This window comes from Orcinus orca, chromosome 6 (assembly GCF_937001465.1).
Source record: "Orcinus orca chromosome 6, mOrcOrc1.1, whole genome shotgun sequence".
Classification (NCBI taxonomy): Eukaryota; Metazoa; Chordata; class Mammalia; order Artiodactyla; family Delphinidae; genus Orcinus; species Orcinus orca.
This window is the reverse complement of record NC_064564.1, coordinates 53070027-53089473: the sequence shown is the minus strand read 5'-3', so window position 1 is coordinate 53089473 and position 19447 is coordinate 53070027. Positions and strand designations below refer to the sequence as shown.

The 19447-nt window shown below is 41.7% G+C and overlaps 1 protein-coding gene across 3 annotated transcripts in view; it reads left to right on the top strand.

Moving 5' to 3' along the window:
• The window catches only part of ADAMTSL1 (ADAMTS like 1), a 1025773-nt gene that overhangs the window by 870069 nt on the left and 136257 nt on the right, over positions 1 to 19447 (top strand). For all 3 annotated transcript variants that reach the window (XM_049711047.1, XM_049711046.1, XM_004276108.3), the window contains one exon: positions 18469 to 18596. In XM_049711047.1, the coding sequence (XP_049567004.1) occupies positions 18469 to 18596 (128 nt within the window). The remainder of the gene's footprint in view (positions 1 to 18468; positions 18597 to 19447) is intronic.

Sequence of the window (19447 nt, the reverse complement as noted above, 5' to 3'; positions counted from 1 at the left end):
TCATCTGCAAACAGTGACAGCTTTACTTCTTCTTTTCCGATTTGGGTTCCTTTTATTTCCTTTTCTTCTCTGATTGCTGTGGCTAAAACTTGCCAAACTATGTTGAATAAGAGTGGTGAGAGTGGGCAACCTTGTTTTTTCCTGATCTTAGTGGAAATGCTTTCAGTTTTTCACTTGAGGATGCCTTTGGCTGTGGGTTTGTCATATATGGCCTTTATTATGTTGAGGAAAGTTCCCTCTATGCCTACTTTCTGCAGGGTTTTTATCATAAATCGGTGTTGAATTTTGTCGAAAGCTTTTTCTGCATCTATTGAGATGACCATATGGTTTTTCTCCTTCAGTTTGTTAATATGGTGTATCATGTTGATTGATTTGTATATATTGACGAATCCTTGCATTCCTGGGATAAACCCCACTTGATCATGGTGTATGATCCGTTTAATGTGCTGTTGGATTCTGTTTGCTAGTATTTTGTTGAGGATTTTCGCCTCTATGTTCATCAGTGATATTGGCCTGTAGTTTTCTTTCTTTGTGACATCCTTGTCTGGTTTTGGTATCAAGGTGATGGTGGCCTCGTAGAATGAGTTTGGGAGTGTTCCTCCCTCTGCTATATTCTGGAAGAGTTTGAGAAGGCTAGGTGTTAGCTCTTCTCTAAATGTATGATAGAATTCGCTGGTGAAGCCATCTGGTCCTGGGCTTTTGTTTGTTGGAAGACTTTTAATCACAGTTTCAATTTCAGTGCTTGTGATTGGTCTGTTCATATTTTCTATTTCTTCCTGATTCAGTCTTGGCAGGTTATGCATTTCTAAGAATTTGTCCATTTCTTCCAGGTTGTCCATTTCATTGGCATAGAGTTGCTTGTAGTAATCTCTCATGATCTTTTGTATTTCTGCAGTGTCAGTTGTTACTTCTCCTTTTTCATTTCTAATTCTATTGATTTGAGTCTTCTCCCTTTTTTTCTGGATGAGTCTGGCTAATGGTTTATCTATTTTGTTTATCTTCTCAAAGAACCAGCTTTTAGTTTTATTGATCTTTGCTATTGTTTCCTTCATTTCTTTTTCATTTATTTCTGATCTGATTTTTATGATTTCTTTCCTTCTGCTAACTTTGGGGGTTTTTTGTTCTTCTTTCTCTAATTGCTTTAGGTGCAAGGTTAGGTTGTTTATTTGAGATGTATCCTGTTTCTTAAGTTAGGATTGTATTGCTATAAACTTCCCTCTTAGAACTGCTTTTGCTACATCCCATAGGTTTTTGGTCATTGTGTCTCCATTGTCATTTTTCTCTAGGTATTTTTGTATTTCCTCTCTGATTTCTTCAGTGATCACTTCGTTATTAAGTAGTGTATTGTTTAGCCTCCATGTGTTCTTGTTTTTTACAGAGCTTTTCCTGTAATTGATATCTAGTCTCATAGCGTTGTGGTCAGAAAAGATACTTGATACAATTTAAATTTTCTTAAATTTACTGAGGCTTGATTTGTGCCCCAAGATATGATCTATCCTGGAGAATGTTCCATGAGCACTTGAGAAAAATGTGTATTCTGTTATTTTGGATGGAATGTCCTATAAATATCAATTAAGTCCATCTTGTTTAATGTATCATTTAAAGCTTATGTTTCCTTATATATTTTCATTTTGGATGATCTGTCCATTGGTGAAAGTGGGGTGTTAAAGTCTCCTACTATGTATGTGTTACTGTCGATTTCCCCTTTTATGGCTGTTAGCATTTGCCTTATGTATTGAGGTGCTCCTATATTGGGTGCATAAATATTTACAATTGTTATATCTTCTTCTTGGATCGATCCCTTGATCATTATGTAGTGTCCTTTTTCTCTTGTAATAGTCTTTATTTTAAAGTCTATTTTGTCTGATATGAGAATTGCTACTCCAGCTTTCTTTTGGCTTCCATTTGCATGGAATATCTTTTTCCATCCCCTTACTTTCAGTCTGTATGTGTCTCTAGGTCTGAAGTGGGTCTCTTGTAGAGAGCATATATATGGGTCTTGTTTTTGTATCCATTGAGCCAATCTGTGTCTTTTGGTTGGAGCATTTAGTCCATTGACATTTAAGGTAATTATCAATATGTATGTTCCTATTCCCATTTTCTTAATTGTTTTAGGTTCGTTATTGTAGGTCTTTTCCTTCTCTTGTGTTTCTTGCCTAGAGAAGTTCCTTTAGCATTTGTTGTAAAGCTGGTTTGGTGGTGCTGAACCCTCTCAGCTTTTGCTTTTCTGTAAAGGTTTTAATTTCTCCATCAAATCTGTATGAGATCCTTGCTGGGTAGAGTAATCTTGGTTGTAGGTTTTTCTCCTTCATCACTTTAAATATGTCCTGCCAGTCCCTTCTGCCTTGCAGAGTTTCTGCTGAAAGATCAGCTGTTAACCTTATGGGGATTCCCTTATGTGTTATTTGTTGGTTTTCCCTTGCTGCTTTTAATATGTTTTCTTTGTATTTAATTTTTGACAGTTTGATTAATATGTGTCTTGGCGTATTTCTCTTTGGGTTTATCCTGTATGGTACTCTCTGTGCTCCCTGGACTTGATTAACTATTTCCTTTCCCATATTAGGGAAGTTTTCAACTGTAATCTCTTCAAATATTTTCTCAGTCCCTTTCTTTTTCTCTTCTTCTTCTGGAACCCCTATAATTCGAATGTTGGTGCGTTTAATGTTGTCCCAGAGGTCTCTGAGACTGTCCTCAGTTCTTTTCATTCTTTTTTCTTTATTCTGCTCTGCAGTAGTTATTTCCACTATTTTATCTTCCAGGTCACTTGTCCATTCTTCTGCCTCAGTTATTCTGCTATTGATCCCATCTAGAGTATTTTTAATTTCACTTATTGTGTTGTTCCCCATTGCGTGTTTCATCTTTAGTTCTTCTAGGTCCTTGTTAAATGTTTCTTGCATTTTCTCTATTCTATTTCCTAGATTTTGGATCATCTTTACTATCATTATTCTGAATTCTTTTTCAGGTAGACTGCCTATTTCCTCTTCATTTGTTAGGTCTGGTGGGTTTTATCTTGCTCCTTCATCTGCTGTGTGTTTTTCTGTCTTCTCATTTTGCTTATCTTACTGTGTTTGGGGTCTCCTTTTTGCAGGCTGCAGGTTTGTAGTTGCCGTTGTGTAGGCTTCCTGGTGGAGGGAACTAGTGCCTGTGTTCTGGTGGATGAGGCTGGATCTTGTCTTTCTGGTGGGCAGGTCCACGTCTGGGGGGTGTTTTGGGGTGTCTGTGACCTTATTATGATTTTAGGCAGCCTCTCTGCTAATGGGTGGGGTTGTGTTCCTGTCTTGCTGGTGGTTTGGCATAGGGTGTCTAGCACTGTACCTTGCTGGTCTTTGAGTGAAGCTGGGTGCTGGTGTTGAGATGGAGATCTCTGGGAGATTTTTGGCGTTTGATATTATGTGGAGCTGGGAGGTCTCTTGTGGACCAGTGTCCTGAAGTTGGCTCTCCCACCTCAGGGACCCAGCACTAACTCCTGGCTGCAGCACCAAGAGCCTTTCATCCACATGGTTTAGAACAAAAGTGAGAAAAAGTAGAAAGGGAGAAGGGAAGGAAGGAAGGAAGGAAGAAAGGAGGGAGGGAGGAGGGAAGGAAGGAAAGAAAGAAAGAAGATAAAATAAAATAAAATAATTAAAATTATAAATAATTATTAAGAAAAAAAAATTTTTTTAAAAACAAAAAACGGTCGGATAGAACCCTAGGACAAATGGTGGAAGCAAAGCTATGCAGACAAAATCTCACACAGAAGAATACACATACACACTCACAAAAAGGGGAAAAGGGAAAAAAATCATGAATCTTGCTTTCAAAGTCCACCTCCTCAATTTGGGATGATTCGTTGTCTATTCATGTATTCCACAGATGTGGGGTACTTCGAGTTGATTGTGGAGCTTTAATCCGCTGCTCCTGAGTCGGCTGGGAGGGATTTCCCTTTCTCTTCTTTGTTCGCACAGCTCCCACGGCTCAGCTTTGGATTTGGCCCTGCCTCTGCGTGTAGGTCACCGGAGGGCGTCTGTTCTTCACTCAGACGGGACGGGGTTAAAGGAGCCGCTGATGCGGGGGCTCTGGCTCACTCATGCCGGGGGGGGGAGGGGCACGGAGTGCGGGGCGAGCCTGCGGCGGCAGAGGCCGGCGTGACGTTGCACCAGCCTGAGGCGTGGCTTGCGTTCTCCCGGGGAAGTTGTCCCTGCATCCCGGGACCCTGGCAGTGGCTGGCTGCACAGGCTCCCCGGAAGGCGTGTGTGGATAGTGAGCTGTGCTCGCACACAGGCTTCTTGGTGGCGGCAGCAGCAGTCTTAGCGTCTCATGCCCGTCTCTGGGGTCCGCGCTTTTAGCCGCGGCTCGCACCCGTCTCTGGAGCTCCTTTAAACAGCGCTGTTAATCCCCTCTCCTCGCGCACCAGGAAACAAAGAGGGAAGAAAAAGTCTCTTGCCTCTTTGGCAGGTCCACACTTTTCCCCACACTCCCTCCCGGCCCGCCGTGGCGCACTATCCCCTGCAGGCTGTGTTCACGCCACCAACCCCAGTCCTCTTCCGGCCTCCGACCGAAGCCCGAGCCTCAGCTGCCAGCCCCGCCTGCCCCGGCGGGTGAGCAGACAAGCCTCTCGGACTGGTGAGTGCCGGTCGGCACCGATCCTCTGTGCGTGAATCTCTCCGCTTTGCCTTCCGCACCCCTGTTGCTGTGCTCTCCTCCGCGGCTCCGAAGCTTTCCCCCTCCACCACCTGCAGTCTCAGCCCACGAAGGGGCTCCTAGTGTGTGGAAACTTTTCCTCCTTCACAGCTCCCTCCTACTGGTGCAGGTCCCGTCCCTATTCTTTAGTCTCTGTTTATTCTCTTTTTCTTTTGCCCTACCCAGGTACGTGGGGACTTTCTTGCCTTTTGGGAGGTCTGAGGTCTTCTGCCTGTGTGTTCAGTAGGTGTTCTGTAGGAGTTGGTCCACGTGTAGATGTATTACTGGTGTATCTGTGGGGTGGAAGGTGATCTCCGTGTCTTACTCTTCCGCCATCTTCCCTGCTCTCCGCATATAATCATCTGGGTGTTGAATTTTATCAAAAGCTTTTTCTGCATCTGTTGAAATGATCATACGATTTTTATTCTTCACTTGGTTAATATAGTGTATAACAGTGTTTGATTTGTGTATATTGAAGAATCCTTGCATCCCTGGGATAAATCCCACTTGATCACGGTGTATGATTCTTTCAATGTGTTGTTGGATTCTTTTTGCTAGTATTTTATTGAGGATTTTTGCATCTGTATTCATCAGTGATATTGGTCTGTAATTTTCTTTTTTTGTAGTATCTTTGTCTGGTTTTGGTATCAGGGTGACGGTGGTCTCATAGAATAAGTTTGGGAGTGTTCCTTCCGCTGCAACTTTTTGAGAAGAATTTGAGAAGGATGGGTGTTAGCTCTTCTCTAAATGTTTGATAGAATTCACCTGTGAAGCCATCTGGTCCTGGACTTCTGTTTGTTGGAAGACTTTTAATCACAGTTTCAATTTAATTACTTGTGATTGGTCTGTTCATATTTTCTATTTCTTCCTGGTTCAGTCTTGGAAGGTTATACCTTTCTAAGAATTTGTCCATTTTTTCCAGGTTGTCCATTATATTGGCATAGAGTTGCTTGTAGTAGTCTCTTAGGATGCTTTGTATTTCTGCGGTGTCTGTTGTAACTTCTCCTTTTTCATTTCTAATTTTGTTGATTTGAGTCCTCTCCCTCTTTTTCTTGATGAGTCTGGCTAATGGTTTATTAATTTTGTTTGTCTTCTCAAAGAACCAACTTTTAGTTTTATTGATCTTTGCTATTGTTTTCTTTGATTTATTTCATTTATTTCTGCTCTGATGTTTATGATTTCCTTCCTTCTGCTAACTTTGGGTTTTGTTTGTTCTTCTTTCTCTAGTTCCTTTAGGTGTAAGCTTAGATTGTTTACTTGAGATTTTTCTTGTTTCTTGAGGTAGGCTTGTATTGCTATAAACTTCCCACTTAGAACTGCTTTTGCTGCATCCCATAGGTTTTGGATCGTCATGTTTTCATTGTCATTTGTCTCTAGGTATTTTTTGATTTCCTTTGAATTCTTCAGTGATCTCTTGGTTATTTAGTAATGTATTGTTTAGCCTCCATGTGTTTGTGTTCTTTATGGTTTTTTCCCTGTAATTCATTTCTAGACTCATAGCATTGTGGTCAGAAAAGATGCTTGATATGATTTCAGTTTTCTTAAATTTACTGAGGCTTGTTTTGTGACCCAAGGTGTGATCTATCCTGGAGAATGTTCCATGAGCATTTGAGAAGAAAGTGTAATCTGCTGTTTTTGGATGGAATGTCCTATAAATATCAATTAAATCTATCTGGTCTGTTGTGTCATTTAAAGCTTCTGTTTCCTTATTTATTTCATTTTGGATTATCTGTCCATTGGCGTAAATGAGGTGTTAACGTCCCGCACTATTATTGTGTTATTGTCGATGTCCTCTTTTATAACTGTTAGCAGTTGCCTTATGTATCGAGGTGCTCCTATCTTGGGGGCATATATATTTATAATTGTTATATCTTCTTCTTGGATTGATCCCTTGATCATTATGTACTGTCCTTCTTTGTCTCTTGTAATAGCCTTTATTTTAAAGTCTATTTTATCTGATATGAGTATAGCTACTCCAGCTTTCCTTTGATTTCCATTTGCATGGAATATCTTTTTCCATCCCCCCACTTTCAGTCTGTATGTGTCCCTAGGTCTGAAGTGGGTCTCTTGTAGACAGCACATATATGGGTCTTGTTTTTGTAGCCATTCAGCAAGCCTCTGTCTTTTGGTTGGAGCATTTAATCCATTCACGTTTAAGGTAGTGATCGATATGTATGTTCCTATTACCATTTTCTTAATTGTCTTGGGTTTGTTTTTGTAGGTCCTTTTCTTCTCTTGTGTTTCCTTTAGAGAAGTTCCTTTAGCATTTGTCATAGAGCTGGTTTCGTGGTGCTGAATTCTCTTAGCTTTCATTTGTCTGCAAAGCTTTTGATTTCTCCATCAAATCTGAATGAGATCTTTGCCGGGTAGAGTAATCTTGGATGTAGGTTCTTCCCTTTCATCACTTTAAGTATATCATGCCACTCCCTTCTGGCTTGTAGAGTTTCTGCTGAGAAATGAGCTGTTAACCTTATGGGAGTTCCCTTGTATGTTATTTGTTGTTTTTCCCTTGCTGATTTCAATAATTTTTCTTTGTCTTTAATTTTTGCCTATTTGATTACTATGTGTCTCAGCATGTTTCTCCTTGGGTTTATCCTGCATGGGACTCGCTGCACTTCCTGGACTTGGGTGGCTGTTTCCTTTACATGTTAGGGAAGTTTTCGACTCTAATCTCTTCAAATATTTTCTGGGGTCCTTTCTCTCTCTCTTTTCCTTCTGGGACCCCTATAATGAGAATGTTGTTGTGTTTAATGTTGTCCCAGAGGTCTCTTAGACTGTCTTCATCTTCATTTCTTTTCATTCTTTTTTCTTTATTCTGTTCCACAGCAATGAATTCCACCATTCTGTCTTCCAGGTCACTTATCCGTTCTTCTGCCTCAGTTATTCTGCTATTGATTCCTTCTAGTGTAGTTTCATTTCAGTTATTGTATTGTTCATCTCTGTTTGTTCTTCAGTTCTTCTAGGTCTTTGTTAAACATTTCTTGCATCTTATTGACCTTTGCCCCCATTCTTTTTCCGAGGTCCTGGATCATTTTCACTATCATTATTCTGAATTCTTTTTCTGGAAGGTTGCCTATCTCCATTAAGTTGTTTTTCTGGGTTTTTATCTTGTTCCTTCATCTGGTACATAGCCCACTGCCTTTTCACTTGTCTGTCTTTCTGTGAAAGTGGTTTTTGTTCCACAGGCTGCAGGATTGTAGTTCTTCTTGCTTCTGCTGTCTGCCCTCTGGTGGATGAGGCTATCTAAGAGGCTTGTGCAAGTTTCGGCTTTTCATTTTTAAAGGGTTATTAAAACAAATAAAAACTAGAATATACAACAGAGAGCATAGGAGGCCCTGAAAGCCTAAACTATTTGCTGTATGTCCCTTTACAGAAAAAGTGTGTGACTTCTGCCCTAGATCGTTTGACATGCTACTGCCAGAGCATCTTTCTTTCAAAATTGTCCATGCTGCTCCCAGGCTTAAAATTCTTTTCATGTCCAGCTAGCACTTGAGGATAAGTTCCAAATGCCCTAGCATGATATACAATGCCTTTTATCGTCTGATCTCTGCCTGCCTCTCTTGCTTCATCTCTTACCAAATCCCCTCACTTCACCCCACTGAGCTCTGCCCTTCCAAGGTACCCAGTTACTTGCTATTTACAAATTTGCCCGGGAACTTCCAACCCACTTTGTCTATCTAATCCTATCCTTCCTGACAGGAAACTTTCCCTGCAAGGCTGGGTCAGATGGCCCGCTCTGCAACCCACATGGTACCCTGTGCGTAATACTCTATCTCTGCCCTACCGTTGTGTATTAGAATTAGTTATTTGTTTCTCTATATTACCTTCTGGATTATGTTACTCTTCTTCAAAGGCCAGTGTTTAAGAATGTATCTTATTTTCTCCACAATTCCAAGAACGTAATAGACACTAGACAGATGATGAACTGATGAATGAAGGAAGGAAGAAAAGAATGATGGATGCCAGTGATGAGGAGGGAGGTTTCCTAATGGCTGGAGACAGCAGTCTGCATGGTTTTGCATAATCTGGACTTGCAGTCTCTAACGTGCAGTTATGGCAGAGTTCCACAGTGACACCCATTCCCAGCTTAACATTTCTGCCTTGCCCACGTGTGCTCCCCTTGAGAAGTTTCAGGAACCCCAAGGTTCTGTGGCATACAACTGTACAGTTTGCAAAGTACTGCTATAGTGTGAATAAGTGCGAGAGTAGATATCTTATGGTATCCTGTCTCCCGTTACATCCAGGCCAAGGGATAAATCCTCATCATCATCACCATCATCGCTAACATTTATTGAGCACTTGCTTTGAGCTATAAGCTGTTCTAAGTATTTTACAGGTGTCCATTTATTCTTACAATAACCCTTTGAGGTTACTATCCCAATTTTACAAATGTTTACAAATTGAAGCACAGAGATGTTAGATTCAGTCTGGCTCCAGGGACCCTGTTCCTTTGTATTGATTTTAACCTTAGTTGAATACATGGACTTGCCAGTATTTTAGAAAGAAGCCATTGGGGTCAGCTAGACCTAGCATAAATTAACATGCTGTCTTCTAGCCGGCTGGCTTCCAATTTGTGAGGCTTTTGTTTTTATTGTGGCACATCTGTTTCAGGGAGAGCCTTGTCTTCTCTTGGTCACTCTACCTTTACCTATACACCCCCAGCTGTAAAGATGCACAGTGCTCGGCACATAACGGGCGCTCATAAACATTATAATTGTCACATCTGTGTTTGTGTCTCTAACCGTGTATGTTTACAGTGTTGGTGGCCTGTGTATGTGTGTGCTTAGATACCTCAACCACAAACAAGATGAAGCTGAACTGTTTCTTGCTTTTTGGCCACTCTGATAAATACTGAACACTTCCTGGGCCCTTCTACTCTTCACCACATTTTGAGCTGAGATTCAGGCAAAAGCTGAATTTGCATTTGGAGAGGGGTCAACCCTAGTTGGAGAATCTTGTAGATAACTCTTCCCCACATCTAATACCAGGAGGCTCATGTCATTATGGACAAATATATATGTTCAGTATTCCTACATTGGAATCCAAACTCCAGAAACAACACCTGCAAGGACACTGCTAACTTCTTTACAGAAAAGTCAGATTTTCCAAAATTGCCACAGGGAGCTGGGTTACCAAACTGGGAAGGAAAGCTGCATGAAGATTGATCCTATCCTCTGAGAAGGATCTAAACACTGCTGATCGCCCCCACAATAGGGCAGGGAAGTCCCTGCTTGCTACGCAACACCTTTGGTCCAAGAGTGAGCTGGTAGTCACATATTCCCCATAGCTCAGCTGGTAGAAGTCTTAAAGCATTTAAACAAGGCTTTCCTAAAAGTTATGGGTTTTTTCAAAGTAATGCAGATGAACATAACGAAGAATATGAAACTAGATACTTGGAAGAAAATACTGATTCCTTCTTAGGGATGGAGAAGCAGCTCACAGGTGCCATTCCATCTATATGGAACCCTAGGGAACAGGCTAATGCCATGGAGTTTCTGCCTTTTAATCCCTAAGCTAGTCCCTGCCTTCCTTCTATTGTGTGTCTGGGTGCACCCACCTCACTCCCCCACCCCCTTGGTCAAGAGGAGCAACCTAATGGTATATCAGTTAACCCTGGGGACAATCGACAGTGGTGGAGGACAGGAAGGCTAAAATCACAGCATCTTAGTTCTACCACGTAGTATCCACATAAGTCTAACCTCTCTGAACCTTGGTTTTCTCACTAGTTAAAATGATCACACCCACCCTGCAGAAAAGTGGAGTGAAGAACAGAAATATTATCTGTAAAGCGCCTGGCACACAGTGGATACACATTTGACAGTATAATTGTCACGTAGAGATGAGACCGGTGTAACACACCATCTTCCAGGATGTCACAAAATTAGGAGTTTTACTCTTATTTTGAGGAACCCCTGGGCAGTTGCTCAAAGAATAGCACTAGAAAGGTGTCTAGGAAAACACAGTGTGATTGAGAATCATCAGCCTAAATCCAGACAACAGGAGAGGATGCTTAAAACTCACAGTTTTTTGCTGACATTTCTGATCTGGTAGGACAGAGAAATCGGTATGCTCTAAGTGTTTAGGCTTCCCAGAAAGCTCTGGACGGTGTTCCAAAGTGGTGTTGAGTAGGAGATGAATTAAGGAGTATTTGGAAGGCTTTCGCTTGGGCAACGCAGAGTATCCACAAATGGAAACTTCTTAGAATGGAGGAGAGAATCAGATGGAAAATACCTCCAGGGTCAATTTCAGAACCACAGTTGTGAATAATGCTATATGTAAAAGTCATAAGCACGTGAAATGCAGTTTCCAAGTTTGTAGATAATATAAAAACTGGAGGCTGGGCAGTTAGGGAGGGAAGAAGAAACCAATTTCAATTTGGTTTGGCTTGTTTCCTTTATAGAACTAGAGGAAATGGGGAGGACAAATGTTTCTCCCTGTTGAAAAGTGTAAGAATAGCAAGTCAGAGAAAAAGGAGCCATCCCAGTAAATACGTAAGCTTAGCCAAAAAAAAAATGTACAGAAGATCAATGCAAGGTCACAGAAATGGCTAGCATGAATCAGACAGCAGAGAACATTAGAGGACATCAGTGACAACCAGCCACTGTCTGAAAAGCTAGAGGGTCTCAAAAGATCCCCCTAGCAGTTAATTTATTCTTCCTAGCAAAGTGGTCCTAGCAAATAGCAGTTCTGAAAAAGTGGTTAACATTTTCATATAAATGAGGAAGATCCTGAAACAAACCAGAAATGAAAGTGCTTCCTTGTTCTAGGTCAGGGTCAGCAAACTTTTCTTGTAAAGGGCCGGATAGTAAACATTTTAGCTTTGCAGGCAATCCCGTCTCTGCCTCAACCACTCAATTCTGCCAACGTAGCGTAAAAGCAGCCATAGAAAGTTCTTAATCTGCTGTGGCCGCGTGCCAATAAAACTTTATTTACAAAAGCAGGCGGCAGCCAACTGGAGTTTGGTGATCTCTATTCAAGGTAAATAGGAAATCCAGTCAGAGTCATTTCATGCAGAGGTCTGTAGTTTGAAATGAATTACCCAGCAGGCAGATAGAACTACTCATATTAGCAAATTCAAGACTTTATGATTTTCTTAAGAGAAGGAAGCTGAAGGGTTTGGCAGAAAGTATTAGGACAGGGTTAAGAGTGTGTGGTTAGGTGACCTTTCCCATTCCAAAAGTATTTTCTATACTTCCACCTGGAGCAGTCGTGGAGCTTCCAGCATTAAATAACTTTTAGTTGCAATTAAATTAAAAACAGCCAAGGTTAAAAACAAAGTTGCCCTCACCAAATGGTGATACAGAGCTCTTCATGAACCTCAAATCTGTTCCCTAAAATATCTGTACAAAACAAAGCTCTCCCTTGCAAGTCTCTGGGCTACTATATTTTTTGGTTTTGGAAAAAAATTCTTGCTCGCGGAGGACGTCTTCTCACAGCATTCTTTCTGTCCTCCAGCTTCAAGCTACTTAAAATCCAGAATGTTCTTGTTAGTGACTGTCCATTTCCCTGAGTAACTACAAATCTTCGCACAACTTACCCCCAACCCAAAATGAAGCCAAACCACAGGCCTTCCTATTAAGCCCCAGCGGATGCTTGAATAGAGTCAGTTTTTTTAAAGGTCAAAGGTCATTCCCCATTCCTGATTCCCTGCACCAGCTGAGTGAGCTACTTCTCTGAGCTTTTGCGTCCTCTCTAAAATGCGATGATAATATCAATCTAGTAACATGATAGAATAAAACTGTATAAAATTTGTCCACTTATCTACTAGATACCTGTTCCCACTCTCCCTTTGTGGTAGATTTGATTATCCTAATCTTAGGAATCCCTAAGCAGAAAAAAGAAAAAAAAAAAATCTGCATTTCAGGGTAAGGAAAAGACCTCAACATGTCCCCCTAGGAGTTGGGAGCTGACGTTCTTTGCACAGTACCCCTTAACTTACTCGCTTCTAAGTGCACTTTTTTCCAATTCGTATTCTTTTACTCTTATTTCTATACTTTTTTTGCAATTGCAGAATTCTGGCTTTTTTTCTTTTAAGTGTTCTAAGATTTCAGTATTTGGTTAATAGTGTTAAAACAGTTATGGAAATAACTAGTTGTCCTTATTCCGAGATTCCTGAGTCAAGAATGGAACTGAGGCAGTTGCCAACCCAGTGTGCCATGTGGCCTCTGTCCTCTCCTCCTCTTTCCCATCTCCAGGGCTGCCACCAAGGTAAACACACTGGGGCCCATGCCCTGCTCTCTCACAGGGCAAATGCCTTACCACCTGGCCATGGCCCTAACTTACATTTTTTTTCTTGAAAACGCTACATTTCTCAGTCATTTACCCATGTCAAAGCAGATCCTCACAACGTCCACAATACATAGGTTCAGACATGAAGAGTGAATGATGATGGCAATGGTGATGTCGACAACAACAACCAAATAATAATAGTAACCTGCACTTCTGTAGTATTTACTATGTCAAGTACTTTTCTATGTTCTTGAAATACCGGAACTCACGCAGAATATTCACAACAACCCTAGGTTGGTGCAGTAATTCTCCTCATTCTATAGAGGAGAAAACTGTGTCACTGAGAAGTAAATTACTGGTCCAAGGTTACAAAGCTACTATGTGATACAGCTGGGGTTGGGACCCAGTCACCGTGACTCTGGAGTCTGCTCTTATCCAGTGTGCTATAACGTCAAAATGATCATTTTCAGCTCCATTGCTTTGGAGGTCACTAAAGAAGTCTTTATTAAGTATTTATTCAGCATGCCAGCACTATACTGAATATTGAAGAGAGAACTATAAAAGAAGTAGGTGTCCCAGCCCTTGAAGTATTCATTTACAATCTAACTGAAGGAATGAGATGTAGAATGGAAAGGCTTTGTAATACAATTTAAAACAGCTCTGGTAGATCAGGAAAGGAAGGGATTCTTGTGGACTGTGGTAACAGGAGGTTGAACTTGAACTTACTCTTAAGGGATGGGGAGAATTTGGAAGGATCAACAGAAGGAGGAAGAACATGAACTCTGTCCAAAACTAATGACAAGGAGAGTCAAAGAGGCCATCTTGAATGGAAAGACAAGTTTGTGTTGGGATGTGGGACAGATAAGTTTGAAAAGATGAGGAAGACACTGTTCTAAAAAGAAAGGATGTACCTATAATTTCTAGGTTCTAATCGTATGCTGAGACCTAAAATGGGTTTAAGAATGATTTGTTAAGGTGAGAGGCCTGAGATGGTACATCATGGCCGATGTAACAAATGGGTATTTCTGTGTCCAGAGCTTGAAACTTTCCTCTGACAACTGGAAATTCCAAGGAGGACTTTCAAGATGGTAATGTAGGTTACCCACACCTGTACCATCAAAAATTACTAATTTACTAGATGTATCTGATGCTTAAGCTGATACTTTTTTACTTAGAAAACAGTAAGACACTGTTTCTTAGAATAGGTCCTCAGAAACAGTAAGCTTACTCCTTTATTTGATCCTCACAAGAACTCTCTGAGGTGTTATCCTCAATTTGCAGAAGGAACTTAGAGGCTCGTAGAGCTGAAAGGCTTGCCCAAGAACACCACGTGAGTCTATGTCTCTTGACTGAAGTCGGGAAGCCTTCCCCTCTACCGCAGTTTCACATGGTTGGTTGTGGACATGACTTTGAGAGGTGATCCTGTACAAGACAGTGGTGTTACCATTGAGCCAAGGATTTAGAAGGCATCATCATGCCACCCCACACACAGGATTGCTAGAGCCTTTCCTCTAGACACCCAGAGCGGCCTCCTTTTCAAATGAGAGTACCTTCTGACTATGCATGGCAAATGCAGAGGAGAGAATTCCACCACAAGGAGCTTGTGCTTGGTAGGACTGGCCCACGAGCACTTTGTCCATATCCTACTCGTTTGGACAACAAGGGCTTCACTTGTGTAACTAAAACAATTATCTGTATTCTCTCAAGTTGTCCTTAATTTGTAGAATGCTTGAGAAGACAAACTGTCACAAAGAAGCTTACAAGTAAAGGCCACGAGAAAAGCAAAACTATGCTTTCATTTTCTAGCTAAAAATAATGACCAAAGAAATAAAGCAGTAAGTTTTAGCCCAGTAAACCAAAAGGGATTGTGGGTATGGGAGAAAAGCAGAGAGTATTAATATACCTAATATGACCACAGTACTATTTGCTATGTATGTCTTAATTATGCCCCAATCCACGTCCCCTCATCCTCTAATTCCATAAATTCCAAAACAACCCGAGAAATCTTTCTGGTTTTGTTTGGAAAGCAGCACTATGTTTCTGTGCCTGTGCATTCTAAAACAGGCCTGTCAAATTTGAAACCTAAATTCAAGCTGACAGAAGTCAGCTACCAACAAATTAAGTTACATTAATAGAGTTGATGCCTGAAATACAAAGAAAATGTTTTTTACCCCAGGAATCTCTCTCCCTAGATGCCAGGCTAGATAGAGAGACTAAAGCAAACCTCAGTCTCCAGCAAGCCCTTTCCTTTGCCTTGTCATGTTTCCTAGAGAGTCCTGCATGGGAAGCCTCTCCAGAAGTATTGCTCCCCCTAGTGGCAGCCTCCAAACTCCCATCTACCAATTTTATGGGCATATTAAAGACCTGAGAGATTGGAAAAAAGTACTGGACCAAGAAACCCTATTTCAAATCCCTACTCGCACACCAAATAATTATGTACCTCCTTGAGCTAAAGAGTTCAGTTTTATATCTAGAAACAATTTCTAAGTATACACAATAAATGAGAAATTCAGATTTTGTCCCATGTAGATTTTATCTCAAGACAATATTTAAGACTGTTTTATGAAGGCAAATATTTTAGCTTCTTTATCTTTGTATACATTTTACGGAATAGAAGAATATATGAATGCTAAATTTTGAGATCTAGATTCCTTTTTTTCCATTCCCATTATTCCCATCTTAATTCAGACCCTCATGGCTTTGTGCCCAGTGTGATGGAGCTCCCCCTTCTCTTCACCAACTTTGTGGGAATTCTTTTCCAGGCTTCATACGGGCAGGGAGCATCAAGACTCACTCAGTAGCACCGGTGCCTGGAGGAACTGATGCAGCTATAAAAGCTAACCACCACTTTAAAAAAGTTACATGTGTCAGGCCCAGTGTGGGAGTGGGATTTACAACTCCCTTCATGAGATCAGGCAGGTGCAGTAGTTCTACAGGAAGAAAATATGATCTGAACATAGAGAGCTAATAAACTGTCTGGCGGGGGGATATTGGCCAGTATCGTGAGCCCCTCTCCCTTTCTTCCTCACAACCTTTTCATCCCCTGTCCTTCGTCACATTTAATTCTTCATTCAGGGTGTCCAGCGTTACCAACAGAAGGGTCATTGGAAATACCAGAAGGCGGTCTGCAGCTTCCTTATATACCTCATTTTAACTGTTCCTTCTGCTGGATAAGAAAACATACTTCAACTGGGGTTTAGAACGTGATAAGCTGAAATGTAGAAAGAAGAAGGGATTTGCCAATGGTAAAACGTAGAAACAAAATCAAGTTCAGAAGACCTGTCTTCTAGTCTTGTGCTCTAAATGTTCCCTTCAAGAACCCCTTCTGATAGGGCTCTGATAGGGAAGGAACTATGCCAACAGACTTAGGAATTTAGCAAATCTTAATCCCTGCCTTTTGAGGATGGTAAACCTGATTAATGATCCACTACGTTCCGTCATCGTAAATTGTCAGTTCTAATGAAATTTGGTGAAGCCTGCTTTCAATATTCTCGTTTGGAAATTCTTTTGGAGGCATCCATGTTCCTGGGACATCATAAAGATTTAAATCATTAAGTCAATGTTTCATTTTTTTAATCTAAAACAGCCTGAACACCTGAAAAGATTTAGCAGTGATACTATGATGCATCTATTAAGATTCCTACAAAACAACAGTGATATTATTACTTAAAATATTGTATGGCTTACTAAAGATAAGCAAATTATATAATCATCTTTCTCTCATTAGCTCTTTGAAATAAACTAAGCAGTATGTAATTGTTGACTTTGAGAGAAAACACCTCACATGGGTGAATGAGTGAATGAATGGGTGGATGAGCTCTATCACAATGTCTCATAGCCTCTCTGTCATCCCCCACAAAGTTTCAGCTCTAGTTCAATGCCACAGAAGCTAGACTGTCCCTGTAATAGCGGTGATGGTCTGGAACGGCACTGAATCAAACACAAACCACCCAGAAACTTCCCTTTAGCTGAGATTTTCTATTTCCTTCCCTATTTTTATCTGAACTGCCCAGACCTAGCCAAATTGAAGAATGATTGATGTAAGCCTTGCTCTTTCTCTCTCCTGCCTTTCCTCCAAGAGGAGGTAAGAAAAAGCAAAGCAACAGGTCCAAGGCCAAAAGCAGAGCTGAGGAAGCCTGATTCATTGGCAGACTGGTCACCCACCTCAGAATAATTAAGAGCTGACTAGAGGTGACACCAAATTGCAAATACCATAGAGTCTGGAGAGGACCCAGCAAGAGACATAGTAAAGAAAAAGAATTGGATAGTGGGAGACTGCTGCTGGGACAGGAGATGTGATTCCTAGTCTTAATTTCACCACTAAGTCTTGTGAGTTCCCTGACCTTTTCATGTTCTTTCCCTTTCCTGAAAAACGACCCCTTACCTGCTTTCTTCCTCTGGATGGATGTTAACATGATATTAGGTGAACAGTTCTTGGAGCCTTTGGAAATCAGAGAGGTGGAAATAATCACAAAGATGGAAATGACTGACTGCAGGAACCCCAAATCCACCGCTAAATCACTTCTGTGCTATTGAATGATTTATTGACCTAAGGCCCTGCCAGGTCTGGCGCTGGATCTCGGCAAGTTCCCATCCAGTCCTCCCCCCAACCCTTCTAGTTTCCCGCCTCCGCATACACACTCCAGTTATCATCAGCCTCATCAGGACATCAGCTTCAAGTGATCATTAGACATTAATCTGCTTGCCTGCCATCATGTCACAGGTAGTTCCTAGAAAGGGCATGAACCTAGAAAAGAAACAAATAGTAGACTGAGAGAGGAGCGGATTCTGAGGCTTGTGGAAGGTACTCACAATTTGATTCTTATAATTCTTTTCAGGTAAAGTATCTGAACTGTGTGGTGATTATTCTGGAATTTTCTCTACCATGACCCCGAAGGGCAGGCTTTACCTTCATTCTGCTGGCACCTTCACTACAAAGAGCCCTCTGCCAAGCATTGTGGGAAATAAAACAATAACTAAGGTCTAATTTCTGTGCCCAGTGATATTTACAGACTAATGACGGCAATAGAATTGAGATACAGTTACACATACAATTTCCTTCTAACGTGTGCATCAAGATCCTCTCGTCAGTATTCAGTCTGGCTGCTTCTCTCCCACCTCCAAGCCTTAACAGATGCCTTTCTCCGTATCTGGAAGCCCTGCCTACTTTCCCCCATCCAGCCAAGCCCCACTCCTCCTGTATAACTTTGCCTTTTCCTGAAGAAGCCTTCCCCAAATCCCTCTGCAGCATTCGTTCTAGCATCTCCTCTCACCCCCGCTGTGTGTGTACGTGTATTCAGCACACGTATGCTGCCTGCTCCAGCTGTTAGCGTTTAGTCCAAGTAATCAACAAACTGCATAAGCAATCCAAAAGCTCCTTATCTGGGCTTGCTAACAGAATCACACCCATCAAAGTGGCAAGAGAGGCTGCTTTCCTGGGTATCACTGTGGCTGGTTTGTGCCTGTTGTTAAAACAGGGTTGTGACTACCCCTGAGGTTCCTTCCAGCTTTACCAATATCCAATGCCAAAAAGGAGTCAACCGACCTGACCAGGCCTACATTTCTTTTCTGTTGCTCCAGGATTCTTCTACAGCCAGATGATTCCTTACAGATCCTGGCCCCCGTGGAAGCTGATGTGGGTTTCTACACTTGTAATGCCACAAATGCCTTGGGATATGACTCTGTCTCCATTGCCGTCACATTAGCAGGTAACGTGGAAATCCCTGTTCAATTGAGAAACCGTTGACCGGTGCCTGCAACGTGCCAGGCAGGTCCAGGGACACAGACATAAATGAGCTCCATACCCTGCCTCCGGAAGTTTGTAATCTGTAATTGTAATCAAATGGAGATAAAGTGTAATATGAGATAGAATGAAATAAGTGCTGATAACCAAAGAGGGTGCAGTTTCACTCTACCTGAGAGGTCTTAGACTTGGAGTAGAATTTTGATAAACAGAGATGCAGGAAATACTCCAGGCAGAGCGAACATGAGCAAAGGAGATGTATACAAGTAAGTAGCCTGTGGGGGAACATGAATCAGGACCTAAGATCATTGAATGATCTTTTCATTTCGCCTCCGTCCACCTGCTGCAAAGAAGACTTTAAGACCTAGGTAGTTGGAATTCTGTGGCTGTGGGTTGGAGCACAGGTGTTCTTCTCTGTGACTGTTTATTTCAACCTCTTGGTCTAATACACCTGCCTACACTTCACCTTTATCCATAGAGGTTAGGCAAGCCGTTCTACACATGGCAACTTCAGAAAATTGCGATTCAGAGTACCAAGGTTGTGGTCCTCCCAAGGTTGTGGTCTCGTAGTAAGGTACCTTTATAAAACCTCTCTTACATAGGACAGATCCTTGCCTTTGAAACTGAAACAGACCTTAGATACCAGCTAGACCAGAGCCCTCAGTTCTCAGAGGCCAGGCAACCTGAGGTCACACAGCCGCTCAGCTGGTGGCAGGGAAAAAGGGAACTGAGGTCTCCTAACCCGCAGATCGTTGTTCCCCCTTCTCCCCACTGATGCTACCAACCCGGGCTCCCTTTCCTCAGATCTGGGCCGCG